Source organism: Sturnira hondurensis, unplaced genomic scaffold (genome assembly GCF_014824575.4).
Source record: "Sturnira hondurensis isolate 20B ecotype Veracruz unplaced genomic scaffold, ASM1482457v3 Scaffold0004136, whole genome shotgun sequence".
NCBI classification, from domain to species: domain Eukaryota; kingdom Metazoa; phylum Chordata; class Mammalia; order Chiroptera; family Phyllostomidae; genus Sturnira; species Sturnira hondurensis.
In genome coordinates, this window is record NW_028076767.1 from 35,225,917 (window position 1) to 35,241,740 (window position 15,824).

General features: G+C 42.8%; 1 protein-coding gene across 1 annotated transcript in view; it reads left to right on the forward strand.

Annotated features, from left to right (window-relative positions):
• The first annotated feature begins 916 nt into the window (after positions 1-916).
• Positions 917-15,824, forward strand: part of CERKL (CERK like autophagy regulator) — a 104,005-nt gene continuing 89,097 nt past the window's right edge. Inside the window, exon 1 of the mRNA XM_037044346.1 lies at positions 917-1,296. Within this exon, the coding sequence (XP_036900241.1) occupies positions 1,071-1,296 (226 nt within the window). The 5' untranslated portion in view covers positions 917-1,070. The remainder of the gene's footprint in view (positions 1,297-15,824) is intronic.

The window sequence follows — 15,824 nt, forward strand, 5'->3', positions numbered from 1 at the left end:
GGGGGAGCTTTTAAAAATCCTTAAGTCTGGGGCCCTCCCCAGAGATTCTAATTTAATTGTCTTCCCGTGTAGCCTGGGCACCTGGATTTAAAAACTCTGCCCAGGTAACTCTGATGTGCAGCCATGACTGAGAACCGCTAGCCTCCAGACTCTCTGCCCTTTTCCAAATTAACAACCAGCTAATTTCATGCGTCTTAGCTACCAGGAGAAAGTGAGCGATGAACCCCCAGGGCTCTCTCCATTTCCAGATAACACTATATTACAGCAGTAGCCTTCCGGAGAACAAGTCCTGCTGTTTGCAATCTCTCTCCAGGGAGTGCCACATCCAGGCAAAGACAAGACTGCAGAGGAGAAGATATGTTGGGACAGGACGCCCCTTCCTCCACTACCACATCTGTCAGGGGAGAATGTGTCTACGTAAACCAGGAACTTGACTTTGACTTCTTCTCGGGGCGTTTGGAAATTGAGCTCGCCCTCTCTATACCAGCTGCACAAAGATCAGCTACTTACTGAGGGCGCGCAAGCGCGGTTATAAAGCGAGACTTATGCTCTCCAGGACAGCCTACTGCTGGGGAAGTTGAGAGACGGAGGCTATGCCCTTGATCACAGGGTGTTCCGCGGCCCAGTGGCGTCGGCAGCGCCTGGGAGCTTCTCACAAATAACGGGACTTTGGGCCTCCACTCAGACATATTCAGTAAGAATCTGCATTTCAGCAAGACGCTCAGGAGGGTGAGTGTGTCAAAGTTGGAGCATGGCTGGTTTATTCAACTGAGGGTAGCGCAGTGCGCTAAAACGCTTTTAACAGTAGGGACTAGGTGGAAGGAGCAACTTCTTTTTTTTTTTTTTTTTTTGTAGTTAGGAGCAGATACTGGCAACCCGCTAAGGTGCTAGTCTAAGTGTAGGCGGCCCCGCCTGCCCGCCCCGCCTCCTTCCTAGGTCCCAGCTCCGCGCGCCGTTGCTGTGGCAGCGCCGGACGCAGCTCAAGTCGTGACTGTCAGGGCCTCCAGCTTTTTCTCCTCCTCCTAAGGCTTCTGGGGACCCCTGGCTGCGGCCCAGCCCGAGGCTCAGCCATGCCCCTGGGGAGACGCGGCGGCCGAGTGAGCGCTCTGCGGGGCAGGGAGGAAGAGGCGCCCGGGGCTGCGGCCGCAGGGTCCTGGGCGTCTCCCCAGCAGCCGGAGGCGGTGGCCGAGCAGGTCCTGCTCCGGGGCATCTTCGAGATCGGGAGGAGCAGCTGCGACGTGGTGCTGAGCGTGCGGGCTCTCCGGTGGCGGCCTATCCAGCCCGAGCTCCCGGCTGGTAAGTGCGGGAGTCCCGGAGCCCTCGCCTCCCACTGCTTCTTCCCTCCCCCAGCCCAGCTCTCGGCACCCGGGCGTGGCCTCCCCGCGCCCTAAGCTCCTCCTCCGCCCGCGGCCGAGTCCCGGAGCCCGCCGCCGCCTCCTCCTTCCCAGCTGGGGCAACCCGGGCTACTCCCTGGGGCCTGCCGCCACTTGCCACCTCCTGCCGGTCTTGCCGCCTGGGGGTGCATTCCCTGGGCCCCGTCACGCTTAGGCTCTGCTCTGTGCCAAAAAGGAAAGAACTGATCCCCAAGGGATGTTGTTTTCTAAGCGCGGGAAGGGCGCCTACTTTTCCCGCGCCAAACCGATGAAGTTTTAATCTGTCTGCACTCTGACTGTACTCTGAAAGTGCGGGACTTTTTCAGAACCTCCGCGAGAGCTCTCAGTTAAACTCATTTTGCTGACTTCTGAAAGTTGCACTGCAGTGCTTTGGAGTCTCTCCGAACTTTTCCGCCCTTCACATCCCCCTCGCCATTGTCTAGAATCAAGCTTCAGGCTCAGTCTAGAAACTTTGGATTTTTAATGTTGCCTTTAGAACCATCATCATGCTGTTTACTTACATTTGGCTTTTGTTGACTCGAAAAGTCAGTTATTTAGGGCGTGTTATAATGCTGTATTTTACAAGCGAAATATTTCAAATTTTATTAGAGAAAAACTTTCGGATGTAGTACTGTCTCTTGTAGCTAAATATAAACTTTGAGATTTAAAAAATGGCCTACTCCTGTTGACAAACAAGACACAGTGTACTATTTACATAGTACACTGTGTAAATAGGAAAACAACACTGTTTTAACGTGGGGTTTTTTTTTGGTTTTTATTTTTACAAAAGTCAAAATGAAGCAGAGGAGCTAGGGACCCAGCATGGTGGTGAGTGTGAATTCACTTCTGTATGTGCCTTGCTCACTCCATGAAAAGTTCCTTTGAACTTAATTTAAATGTATTTAAGCATTTTGAAAACCAAGGTGGAATATTTTCTCAAACTTTTGAGTTAAAATCTAGGGATATGGAAATACTGGTTCTGTTTAGTTTTTAAGTCACTTTGGATTTGGGGGATGTAAGTTTACAATGAGAGTTTAGGTTAGTCTAGAAGAGCCAATTTACCCTAGAGCAAAACTGAAATCTTAGAGAATTAAAATGAAATATTATGCAATGAGGTCATAAAAATTACTATTACAATGTTGCTAAGCAAACAAGCAGATGATTTAAAAAATAAATGCTGGGTTTCTTTTCCTCTAAAGGAGGAAGGGAGAGAGAAAGAGGGAGAGAAATATCGATGTGTGGTTGCCCCTCATGCATCCCCAACTGGGGACCTGGTCTGAAACCTAGGCATGTGCCCTGACTGACCCTGTGACCCTTTGGTTTGTAGCCTGCACTGAATCTGCTGAGCTACACCACCCCCAGCAATAAATGTTGTTTTATATTGAGTGATGACTCAGGAAAAGTAGGCTTAATTAGCATAATTGTGGATAGTATTTGAAAAGGCACCTTGACAGTTGTAACTCTTAAATATTACAAGTGTTTACTCTGTTTAATTTGGGCCTAAAACCCTTTGGTTTTCTTTTCCTTAATCTAGATGTACCACTTTTTCTTTGTAACTAACACCTAGTATGCAAAGTACATTGGGCCCTGGAATTTGAAGGTACAGAAGCCTAGCACCTTAGTAAGTACTTACTATTTATAGAAAAACCAAGAGTTGCTTCACTTAGTAAAGTAAGAGTGGGAAAAGAAAAGGAGGTATTAAGACATGATATGTTTAATGTGAGAAATAGTGCCTGATGTGGAGTTAGTTTACATGTAAGTAGTAAATAACAAATGAAATTGGTCCAGAGAGTGGAGGAAAAACTACATCAAGGTTACTGAACTTGGGAGGATGAAGCGGAGGGTAACCATGTCCGTTGCAAGTTGGCCAATTTCTGGCTGCTCCAGAAGAGGGTGAGGGTGAGGTCACTGGGCATTATTAGATCACACATAGGAGGTGTCTTGAGATCACTCAGTTTTTAAACTTCATTAGTGCCTTAGTAGTTGTCTTTTTAAATAGACTTTATTTTTAGGGCAGTTTAGGTTTGTAGCAAAATTGGGCAGCAATGTGGAGACTTGCACCCCTGTCTCCACACAAGCTCAGCCTCCCCTTCTATCAGCGTTTCCCACCAGAGCAATGTCTTTGTTGGCAATTAATGAATTTACATGGACACATCATTACCGCCCACAGTTCGTAGACATTAGAGTTCACTCTTGGTGTTTGTATATTCGATGGGTTTTCGCAAATTCATAATGATGTATGTTAGAATTCTCCAAAGAACTTATAGGTAGGTGATAGAGAGATAGATTATAGATTTAATGAGATTCATGGGATAATGAATGCTGAGATATGCACTGTATGTTGTCTACAAGCTGGAGAACCAGGAAGGGGCTGATGGTATAATTCAGACTGTTTTGAAGGCCTGAAAACCAGCCTAGCTGACTTCCAGTCTGAGGCTGAAGTCCTGAGAAATGGGGGTTGGGAGACGCTAAAGTAAGCCTCAGTTTAAAAACGAGGAGCTTTTCCTCTGAGGGCAGAAGGTAGAGGTCCCAGCTCTAAAAGAGAGTGAGAATTTGACCTTCTTCTGCCTTTTTGTTCTATTCAGCCCTCAACAGACTGAATGATGGCTGGCAGCATTGGGGAGGGTGGATCTTCCTTCCTCAGTCTACTGGGTCCAACAGTAACACATCCAGAAACAATCGTGTTACAAGTTACCCTGGCTCCCTTAGCCCAGTCAAGTTCACATAAATTAACCAGCACAACACATATGCACTATTATGGTATCAGATACAGTTTCATTGCTACTAAAAATCCTGTGTTTTGTCTGTTCATGCCTCCCTTTGCAAGCCCTGGCAACCAGTGACCTTTTTACTGTCTTACAGTTTTGCCTTTTCCAGAATTTTATGTAGTTGGAATCATACAGTGTGTCACCTTTTCAGATTAGCTTGTTTCACTTAGTAATACGTATTTAAGGTTCCTCCATGTCTTTTCATGGCTTGACAGGTCATGTCTTTTTAGTGCTGAGTAATATTCTGTTGTCTGGATGGAACACCGTTCACTCACTCATTCACCTATTGAAGGACATCTTGCCTGTTTTAACTTCTAACGTTTATGAATAAAACTTCTGTAAACATCTATGTGCAGGTTTTGAGTGTATACCAAGGGGTATGGTTGCTGGATTGTATGGTAAAAGTATGTTTAGTTTTGTAAAAAAGTGACTAAACTATCTTCCAAACTTGCTATACCATTTTACATCCCCACCGGGGTTAAATGAGTTGTTCTACATTCTCACCAGCATTTGGTGTTTGTGGCATTCTGGATTCTGGCTGTTTAAATAAGTGTGTAGTGGTATCTGACTTTAATTTTCATTCCCCTAATGACATACAATGTGAAGCATCTTTTCATATGCTTATTTTGGTCTTTTTGTATCTTCTTTGTGACATGTCTGTTAAGCTTTTTGGCCTGTTTTCAATCAGGTTGTTTTCTTATTGCTAAATTTTAAGTTGTTCTTTTTTCCCACATTTTGGCTAACAGTCCTTTGTCAGATGCATTTTTCTTGCAAATATTTTCTCCCAGTCTTGTTTTCACTGATGAGGTAAAATACTTTACCCTAATGGGGTAAATACTTTACCCTAATGGTCTTACCCTAATATTCGATCTTGAGCAATGAGCAAAGACATGCGTGTATATTATGAAGGCTGCCACTGACAAAATAGTCACTACTTGATGGTCTTGTTGGCAGGGTAAATGACTGTGACTGTCGTTGTAGTGGTCCTCTTTACTGGGTTCCACGGCAACTTGGAAACAGAGTAATGGTTGTGTTACTGGTCCCCATAGCAGGGGGGGAGTGTTCAGGACAGCCTGCAAGTCAGGATGGGAGGCACAAATGCACCAGCACTTTTTTTCATTCATTTTTTTTTTTGGTGGAGGCTATGTCTTCAATTTGGTATAGTAGATTGGTAGCAGTTATTCCCTTAACAATCTAACTTAAATATTTTGGTGCTAACTTAGTGCAGAACACTTCTCTAGATGCTATAAAAATGCAAAATGATAACCTGGTCTTTGCCTTCAAAGGGATTTTACCTTTTTTGAAAGACAGGACTGTACACTATGGTAAGTACCTTATGGTACATTATGTGTAAGATGGTAACGGTATGTCACCCGTCATTCATCAAACATGAAGCACCTGTATGTGCTTTGTGCCGTGAGGTAAAGACCAGTAGGATGTGAGCTCTTCCTTTAAGGATTTCTGTGTCTTCAGAGGAGGGAGAGCAATTCTTGGCAGGAGTTTTTTCATGGAGGGTTAATCTTGTTTACTTAAGGCTTCATTTTTAAAAGGAGCTTGAGTTGAACAGTAAAGAGTATTTTATGAGGGGTTAAGGTGTTATATTAGTTTTATAGGGATGTGCTAACAGAGCACCACAGACTTGTCAGCCTAACACGCCAGACATCTATTCTCTCATAGTTTTGGAGGCCAGAATTCAGAATTCAAGGCACCTGTCAGCCCACGCTCGCTGTGCAGGCTCCCGGAGACCATTCTTTCTCGCCTCTTCCAGCGTCTGGTGGTTCCTGGCATTCCTCGACGTGTGGTGGCGTGTCACCAGCCCCTGTCTTTGTCTATACGTGGCCTGCTCTTCTTTCTATGTCCTTTCTAGATATAAGGGCAAAGGCATTGGAATTAAGATCCACCCAAATTCCAAGATGATCTCATCTTGAGATCCTTAACTTAATCATCCCCGCAGAACCCTATTTACAAATAAGGCCACATTCTGAGGTTCCAAGTAGACCTAAATTTGGGGGAGGGGGCACTATTCAACCAGGTGTGATGGGAGTGAAAGAAAAATTCTAGATTGAGAGAATTAGATGAAACCAGCAAATGGAAGGCCATTTTTCTGGGAACAGTTACCGCTAAGACGTGACAGGGTAGCAGGAGGAGAATGTTGAACAGGAAAGCAGAGGCCGGGATGGGAAGAGGCCTGAAGACAAAGGTGAAGAATTTGGGTTTGATGTAGTAGAAAGAATGAAGATGATGTTTCCCAGCTATTGTCTTTTATTTGTTTAAACCTGTGTTATCTACTTCAGTGTCTCTCATGATCCCGAGTTCTGCCATTGGAACTACCAGCATCACAGTTACGTTTATGCTTCAGACTTTCTAGACCAGCTTTGGTGACTTTTATCTTTATTCTGTGTCCTACGCCCCCACTCATGGCTACACCATAGATGTTTGCCATCTCTCTTCATAACCAGCCCATCCCATTTCTTCAGGCTCATCTAGAAATTGGGGTCGTCTCTTCTGCCCGCTTTCTTGGGTTTTTAGCCCTTGTTCTGCTGGCTTTCAGTTAAGCATAGTGATGTGGTCCATACTCTCCTATTTTAACCACCCCCTGCCTTGGTCCTGGAAGATTCTCTTTTTGGCTGCTACTCGGCCTCTTTTTTCAGTTTCTTGGATATGCTCCTAGCAAAATTAGTTTACTCTCACTGCTTCCATCAGTTCACTTCTAAATTAGTCCTCAGCCATCTGAGACCTGGCTTTGTTTTTCTCTGCTAAATCTGCTTGGGCAAAGGTTAGCAACCGCCTTCCAGTTGCCCGGTCAAATGGACCTACTTCAGCCCCTTACCTTTTTGGATTTCTCCTTCACTTGACTTTGACTTTGCTGCCTTGGTTTCTGTGATACCATGGGAAATGTCAGTCTCCCATGGAGACTTCTTTTTGTTTGCCTGTCTAATTTTGGTGTTCTCAAGAAGTCTGGTCTTGCTGTTGTCACTGATATGTACTCTGATTTATACCATCCACCATTCTCATCTACCCTTAGGCTCAACATTCAACCTGTCTTTTTTGCGTGTGTGTGTGTGTGTGTGTGTGATTATTTGAAACAGAGTTTATTCTTTGTTATTTTTTTAAAGATTTTATTTATTTATCTTAGAGGGGAAGGGAAGGAGAGAGAGAGAGAGAAATATCAATGTAAGGTTGCCTCTCATTCGTCCCCTGCCGGGAACGGGGAACTGGAAACTGACCTACAACCCAGGCATGTGCCCTGACTGGGAATCGAACCGTGATCATGTGGTTCGCAGGCCCGCGCTCAATCCACTGAGCTACCCCAGCCAGGGCTATTCTTTGTTATTTTTAAATAAATTATTTTATTTTAATTTTTTATACAAATAACTGTTTAAAAATTACTTTATTGTTCAATTACAGTTGTCTGCATTTCCCCTCCCACTACTCCCCCCAACCCCCAGCCAAACGCACCTCCCTCCCATGTTTCCACCCTCCCCCTTGGTTTTGTCCATGAGTCTTTATGGTATTTCCTGAAAACCCTTCTCTTCACTGTTCCCTCCCTCCTCCCCTCTGGCTACTGTTAGATTGTTCCTAATTTCAATGTGTCTGGTTATATTTTGTTTGTTTTTTTTCTTTTGTTGATTAGGTTTCAGTTAGAGGTGAGATCATATGGTATTTGTACCTCACCGCCTGGCTTATTTTGCTCAGCATAATGCTCTCCAGTTCCATCCATGCTGTTGCAAAAGGTAGGAGCTCCTTCTTTCTGCTGCATAGAATTCCATTGTGTAAACGTACAATAGTTTTTTGATCCATTCATTTACTGATGGGCACTTAGGTTGCTTCCAGCATTTGGCCATTGCAAATGCTGCTGCTATGGACATTGGGGTGCATAGGTTATTTTGGATTGGCGTTTCAGGGTTCTTAGGGTATAATCCCAGTGGTGGAATTGCTGGGTCAAAAGGCAGTTCTATATTTAGTTTTCTGAGGAAATTCCATACTGTTTTCCACAGTGGCTGCACCAGTCTGCATTCCCACCAACAGTGCACTAGGGTTCTCTTTTCTCCGCATCTTCTCCAGCATTTGTTTGTTGATGTATTTATGCTCACCATTCTGACTGGTATGAAGTGATATATCATTGTCATTTTAATTTGCATCTCTCTGATGGCTAGCGATGCTGAGCATCTTTTCATATGTCTCTGGGTCCTCTGTATGTCCTCCTTGGAGAAGTGTCTGTTCAAGCCTTTTGCCCACTTTTTAACTGGGTTGTTTGTCTTCTTTAGTGGAGTCATGTGAGTTCTTTATATATGTTGGAGATCAAACCCTTGTCTAAGGTATCATTGGCAAATATGTTTTCCCATATAGTTGGTTCTCTTCATTTTAACAGTTTTCTTTAGTCATGCAGAAGCTTTTTAATTTGATGAGGTCCCATTTGTTTCTTCTTTCCTTTATGTCCCTTGCTTTAGGGGACATACCAGTGAAGATGTTGCTGCGTGGAATGTTGAGATTTTCCTGCCAATGCTCTGCTCTAGGACTTTTATGATGTTATGACTTACATTTAAGTCTTTTATCTACCTTGAATTTATTTTTGTGTATGGTGTAAGTTGGTGGTCAAGTTTCACTTTTTTGCATGTAGCTGTCCAGTTCTCCCAGCACCATTTGTTGAAGAGGCTATTTTTACTTCATTTTATGCTTCTTCCCCCTTTGTCAACTATTAATTGACCACAGAGAGCTGGGTTTACTCCTGGGCTCTCTATTCTGTTCCATTGGTCTGTATACTTGTTTTTATGGCAGTACCAGGCTGTTTTGATTACAGTGGCCTTGTAATACAGTTTGGTATCAGGTATTGTGACCCCTCCTGCTTTATTCTTCTTTCTCCAAATTGCTGCAGCTTCAAGGTTGTTTATGCTTCCATATAAATTTCTGAAACATTCATTCTATAGCTGTGAAATATGTCATTTATACTTTAATAGGTACTGCATTGAATCTATAAATCACTTTAGGTAGTATGGCCATTTTGATGATGTTAATTCTTCCAATCCATGAACATGGTACATGCTTCCATTTGGTTGTGTCTTCATTAATTTCTTTCTTCAGTGTTGTATAGTTTTCTGAGTACAGGTCTTTTACCTCCTTGGTTAGGTTCATTCCTAGGTACTCTATTTTCCTTTTTGCTATATCAAATGGGATTTTTTTCCTGATTTCTCTTTTTGATATTCATTGCTGGTGTACAAAAATGCCATAGTTTTCTGAATATTGACTTTGTATCCGGCTGTTTTGCCAAATTCATTTATTAGGTTGAGTAGTTTTTTGGTGGAGTCTATAGGATTTTTTATGTACACTATCAACATTCCACTATCTTTAGTCCTGACCTCAAATATGTCCTGTATACATCAGCTTGGGAGTCCCACAAATTTAAGACATCTACGAGAAAAGCAACTTTTCCTGCTCCTCAGAAATAACATCTGGTCTTGTATTCTCTACCAAAGGTTTGGAACTCTCATTAGCCAGTTGTCAGGATATTTAACTTTGCTTATGAGGTGTGTGTAAGCTATGGTACAATGAGTAGGACTCCCTGAAGTTTATATTGGATGGCTATAGGATTGTATTTATAATTAGTAAACATGCTATTTATGAGAAGGGGCATTTAGAAAGCTATCCAGGAGGTTATCTGAACCAGGATTCTGAAGGTAAGTCCAGACTCACTGTCTCTCCCTCACTACTTCTAATCAACCACCTATCCTCTTCTCTCTATTTGCTGTCTTCCTTCGTTGTCCAGCCAGTCACCACTGTAGCTCGGGCTATTACAAGTTTCTACTTGACCCACTTTGTCACCTCCCTCGTGCCTGCATTCAAATGTCATCTTCTCAGTAAGGCATTTCCTTGTCACCTTTTTAAAATTCCTTCTTCCTGCCTCCTTTCTGGCTCCTGTCACTCTCATATTCCTGCATGGCATGTGTTGTCCAATATGTCATAAAATATTTACTGTCTGTCTTCCTCTCCACCAGCCCAGTTTTGAGGGTCCTACTAGTAAATAAATGACACATTCATAGTGGGATAACTTTTTAAGAGTTTTTAAAAAGCAGTATTTATAAAGGTATAAGTAAGATGTAGGGATAGTGAAGTACCCGTGGGACTAGCAGTAGAGGAATGGGTGATTCCATTCTTAGGTCCCAAAGGGGAAGAGTTGCCTGAGCCTGTATTCAGAGAAACTGTGTAGGGAGGGCCACTTATCGGGGTCTATGGCCTTTGCTTTAACTTGGCCGATTTCCCCAAACGGTTCCACTGGGAGGGGGTCAGGGACTCAGTGCCCATGCTCTCTCTTTTCTGGCCCTCACCCTAATCCAAAGGCAGAGGGCAAGGGACTGCCTGTTGCAGGAACAGAGCGGGGGGGGGGGGGGGGGGGGGGAAAGGTAAAGNGGGGGGGGGGGGGGGGGGGGAGAAGGATAGAGACTGGATCTAGGTGGGGAAAAGGAAAGATGTTCCGAACATCTGTTTGGTGTACCGTCAGCACCTTGAAGAGTGTCTTACACATAAAATAATGTATGTTAAGTGAAGGAATTTGCTAGCTGGTCTCATGTACTTTAGTTTTGCCTATTGCACTGTATTCTGATGACTATACTACTACTTATAAGTGGCATCACTTTGAAGAGGGTAACCCTTTTTGTTATAGTGTCCGAACTCTTTTTTTTAAAATTCTTGGCTAATATTGGCCCACTTCCTCATGGTTAGCATCATGGCCAGAAGGTTCCATCTTGCTCAACTGCAGGGTAGGAAGTACCAACCAGGGCATAGATTGACCAGGTTGTTACCACTGTATTGGAAACTGTGTACACAAAGGACAGCATCTGTTTGGAAAATGTCTGCTTTATTACCTACAGTGGTGTCAGTGATCTCTATATTGGGATCTCAAATTGTAGCCATTTTACTTGTGGAATAATGCACAGGTTTACTCATGTTAACATAAAGTAATTACCAACTTTCTAGCTATCTGAGAGCTAAGAAGCAATGTCCTAAAGAAATGGAAGATGAATCAAGTAAGTGCTCTGAGGATATCCAATGAGAAAAGGCCGGACAAGTCTGGGTCTTGAGACCCTGCCCAGGCAGAGCTGACCAAGAGTAATGCCACATTGTGGGAAGCCCCCAACAGAGGGCCCCAACAGAGGGCCTAGGTCTGAGTGTAAGGTGTCAAAAATTGAGGAGAGAGGTCTGAAAGGGATCATAGAGCAGGTGTCATAGAAAATTTGTGTATTTTGTAATTTAGGCCTTAGCTTATTCCTGAATCAGATATTTTCAGAGTTTAATAATTTCAAAGCATCACTGATTGCCCATTGGCATTGTCCTAAATCTCAACCAAGGGTAAACTTCTAGGAACAGTTTTTTCATCAGGTGGTGAGCCTCTATTTGAAATGTTACACTGAAATAGAAAAGTACAAGCATTTCTATGCATCTCTGAAGCAGGAGCTGCTTCTTGTACTGTATGATTGGGTTATAATGTTTTTATCTGTTTCCCATAAAGGAAAAGTTACTGATGGAAGAATTAGTAATGGGTAGGATTAGTCTATATTAAGCTCATATTTTTGTACATTTAAGAATGATCAATTTAGCGGGCCTGCGAACCAGACTATCGCGGTTCAATTCCCAGTCAGGGCACATGCTTGGGTTGTAGGCCAGTTCCCAGCAGGGGCCAGTTCCCAGCAGGGGATGCACAAGAAGCAACCATACATCGATGTTTCTCCTCCTCTCTCCTTCCCTTCCCCTCTAAAGATAAAAAAATAAATGATCAATTTAGGGATCTCTGTAAAGGAGTACCAAATGCCCACAATGCTCCCTCCCTCCCCCCTCCTCCCCCTCCTCCCCCTCCTCCCCCTCCTCCCCCTCCTCCCCCTCCTCCNCGCTGGCTCCTCTGCAGCCGCCTCCTCCTCCTCCTCCTCCTCCCCCCATCCCTTTCTCACTCTCTATCCCTTCCTTCCACCATCTTTGTCATTAACTAATGAAAAACACCTCGGAGTATGACGATCACTATAGGGTCTTTTATAGGCTGCCTACTCTAGCTGTCTGTGGTGCAGGAAAGGTTTCAGGAGTGGACACCAAAGGACCTGATGTCTTGTCTCTTGGGCAATCATTTAACCCCTCTGACCTAGTTTTTTTCTTACCTGTAAAATGAGGCATTTGTATTCTGTGGTCTCTAAGAAGCATCAAGTCTGTGAAGTTGCATTTTGAAGAAAATTTCTGTTTTTGTAGACTTCAGATACCTTAATAAATAAGTGAACAAGGTTTGGATGATCAGTGGGGTCAAGCGGCTGGTGTGTGTGCAGTGTTGCATTTTGCAGTGGCAGCTTCACAACGCTAATGAATTTCTCATTAGAAGAACCACATGAGAAATATGGGCCAAGCCCCTTGCTCCCCTTCCCCAGCTTCAGGGCACAGTGGTGAGAGGTGAGCCATCGCTTCAGCACAGGTCCTGTCTTTGGAAAGGAGGAAACCATTGTACAGAGTTGTTGATCAGGGCCAGACAGAAGCAGGTTTTTCATAATGGACAAAGGGGCTAGCCTATCCTTCTTTTCTGAACCCTCTAATCAAATTTCATCTTCTGTACCTTCTAGTCAGATTTCAGAGTCAGGATTTTATCATGTTTGCTTAGCATTAGAATATAATGTTTCAAATATTTTTAAAAACAAAACGAGGCTTTTGAATCTCAATTATGGTTTATAAGTCTCTATTCTTTATAGACTTCCTACCTCAGATTACAGAATTTCATGTTATGTTTTTTCAAAAGGATATTCCTACCACAACTCTGAGCTCAGCTGAATTAGAGCAGTAACTAAAAAATCTGAGAAACCCAAGCTTCAAAATAAGGTCTTGAAAGTGTTTCTTTTATATGAGAGTTAAAATGATTTTCTTGTGCTTTAAGTTTAGATAAACATTTATTTGCTGGAAACTTAGCAATGTGAAAGGTCATGTGGAAAAATGTGACAATGAGAAAAAAACAATCAATTTAAAAAAGCTAAGAGTTAGTGATTATGTGGGACTTAGCAGAGCTGGGTGCATTCTTAAGTATTAATCTGCCTAAGCCGTTGGGGAACAGATGTACGTGAAACAGATCCCAGTCTTCTGTTGTGTCCATCCAAAGTGAGACATCTGTCAGCAGGCCGTGTGGTCACAACTAATGGATGCAGGGGTTAGACCCCAAAGTGACCTACTACTCACGTGAATTATTGAAGGACTAATTACTCTACAAAACATGGTGCTTTGATTCATCATTGTACATATTAAAATGAAAATACTTAAAAAATCAGTAGTATATTTCTAAGCTGTCAAAGTTGAAGGAATTTGGAAAAGATGGTTCTGAAAAATCAAGCTTACCAAATAACTGCATCTTTTGCATATTAAGTTTTTAAATGCTTTGATGGGCCTGTTAGCCTATGCATAGATATTGTGTAGAGCTCATGTTTTATAAATATTAGCTTTTTATGAAAGTAAATTGGTCCATGTAGAAAAACAAATGTGGAGTGGGTCTCTAAGGCACATCTGTTCAGTTAAACCTTCTATGATTATGGAATGCTCTGTCTACATATTCAGTTCCATTGCCACCAGTAACCGGTGACTGTTGAGCACCTACGATGTAGCTCGTCTGACTGAGGAACTGAACTTTTAATTTTATTTAATTTCAATTTAAGTTCACTAGCCACATGCAGCTGGCGAAGACTGGAGCTTTAACACATGGAGGGTTGAAATAGTTTATTCCCTTGATTTCCAGGGAATTTAATCTTTATTTTAAAAGATTATAAAGAACTTTTAATCTCTATTCCATATAAAGGTACAGTTTTCAAATAATTAATCTCAGTGTAGAACTGACCTGCCCATACCCTCTGAACTGCTGACTTAAAGGTAAAGTAACTTGAGGCCAGAGATGCCGAAGCAGCAAAACCCTTTAACGTATTTTGTGAATGCAAAAAATGTTTTTTTTGTTACTGTGTTGTGACAGTACAGTCATTAAAAGTCATCATGTTATTCCTCATGGTCATCGTGATTTATTACATAAACCGAAATTTGGCAAGCTTAATGTTTCTTACTGCAGGATTAGTATATTCCCAATGATAACTGTCCTGGCCTCTGTACGCTGACCCCGTGGAAGTCTGCATGCTGGTGTTCCTGAACGTGCTGCAACCACGTGGCACTGTTCGAAGGCAAATACAGTACTTTTTAAAACTCATCTGCAATAATTTTTGTTTTTTTTCTGTATCTCACACCTCCCTCATGTGGGTGCCTTTGGGGCTGGAACTGGCACAGAAATACCCTCCCGGGAGTGGGGAGCAGCACTTGCATTGAAGCCAAGGGCTATAGGGATGTGCATACCTAGAGTCAGATGGGCTGGATCAAGATCAATAAACGGAAAAGTTGGTCCTGTCGGGATTCTCCACAGCAGGACAACCTTAAGTAAACTGCAGAAGTCTAATCATGATGATGCTGAAGAATTAAAGAGCCAGGGCAGTAGATAGAGGGATCTATAGATTGATTGGGTACACAGGTGGACACTATTTCTAGACTGGGTATTTTTGTGCTCTCTGTAATTTGGGAAAGTGGACCATTCTCGTTTAGAGGGCCATGGATATAGTATATATAGTTCAGTATGATCTCAGTACTAGAATACTTGTTCTGAACCTTATTGCTTATCCCATCTAGCCTGTTACTTGACTAGGTTATTAGATTACATTTCAAATATTGACAAATCTACAAACATCATCAAAGTCCTTGACATGGGCCTAAGTTCTTCCATATGACTCTATCCTCACCCAAGTTTTAGAAGTAGTGTGCCTATGATGTAGGTGGTGTTTGCTGAGCTAGTGAGTTTTGGGTGTGTGTGTGTGTGAGTGTGTGTGTGAGCAGAGAAGAAACTCTCACTAGCCATGGGTCTTTATATTCTTTTGTATTTTTTCCCAAAGCCAGTACAGGATGAAGGGAGGGAAAAGGGAAAGGAGAGAAGGAAATGGTATTCAAAGGAAATTAAATCTTAATTAACTTTTTAGCGTGCAAAACAGAAGTTGAGAACCCTTCCTTAGTGTAGTGGATGACTGAATCCAAGGCAAGGCGGGCAGGCAAGTGAGCAGACAGGTATGTATACAAAAGAAAATTGGCATAGTTCTATAGACTTCTGGTTAGCCTAAAGATAAATCTAAAATAACATAGCAGCTGGCACCAGGGAATTCCTATGTACATTCCAAGATTTTCATCAGAAACAGTGTTCTGGAAATTACCATGGCTGCTATACAACAGTAGCCAGTGTTTGACTGAAAATAGTGAACATTTATTGATGTTTACTCTGCCAGTTTCCGTGCTAAGTATCTTCCCAACAAGACTCTGTAGTCTAGATAAAATTTTTATCTCCAGGGCACAGAGCTGTTAAATGACTTGCCCAAGGTCGTGCTAGTAATGGAGATGCTGGGATTCAGAGCCACACTGTTCCCATTAGGCTATGCTGCGTCATTAGTCAAGCAAGGGAGAACCACCCCACCCCCCCATGCCTTCAGGAGTCTGTCTGATGCCTGAGTTAGTGATAGAGTAGCATCATGGTCCAAACCTGTGTGTGTGTGTGTGTGTGTGTGTGTATGTATTGGTTTGTTGCTCGCCTCAGTCATTTTGAATGTGACGGACACACAGTACCCATGCTCTTTCAACGGTGTCTACCACCCCACTG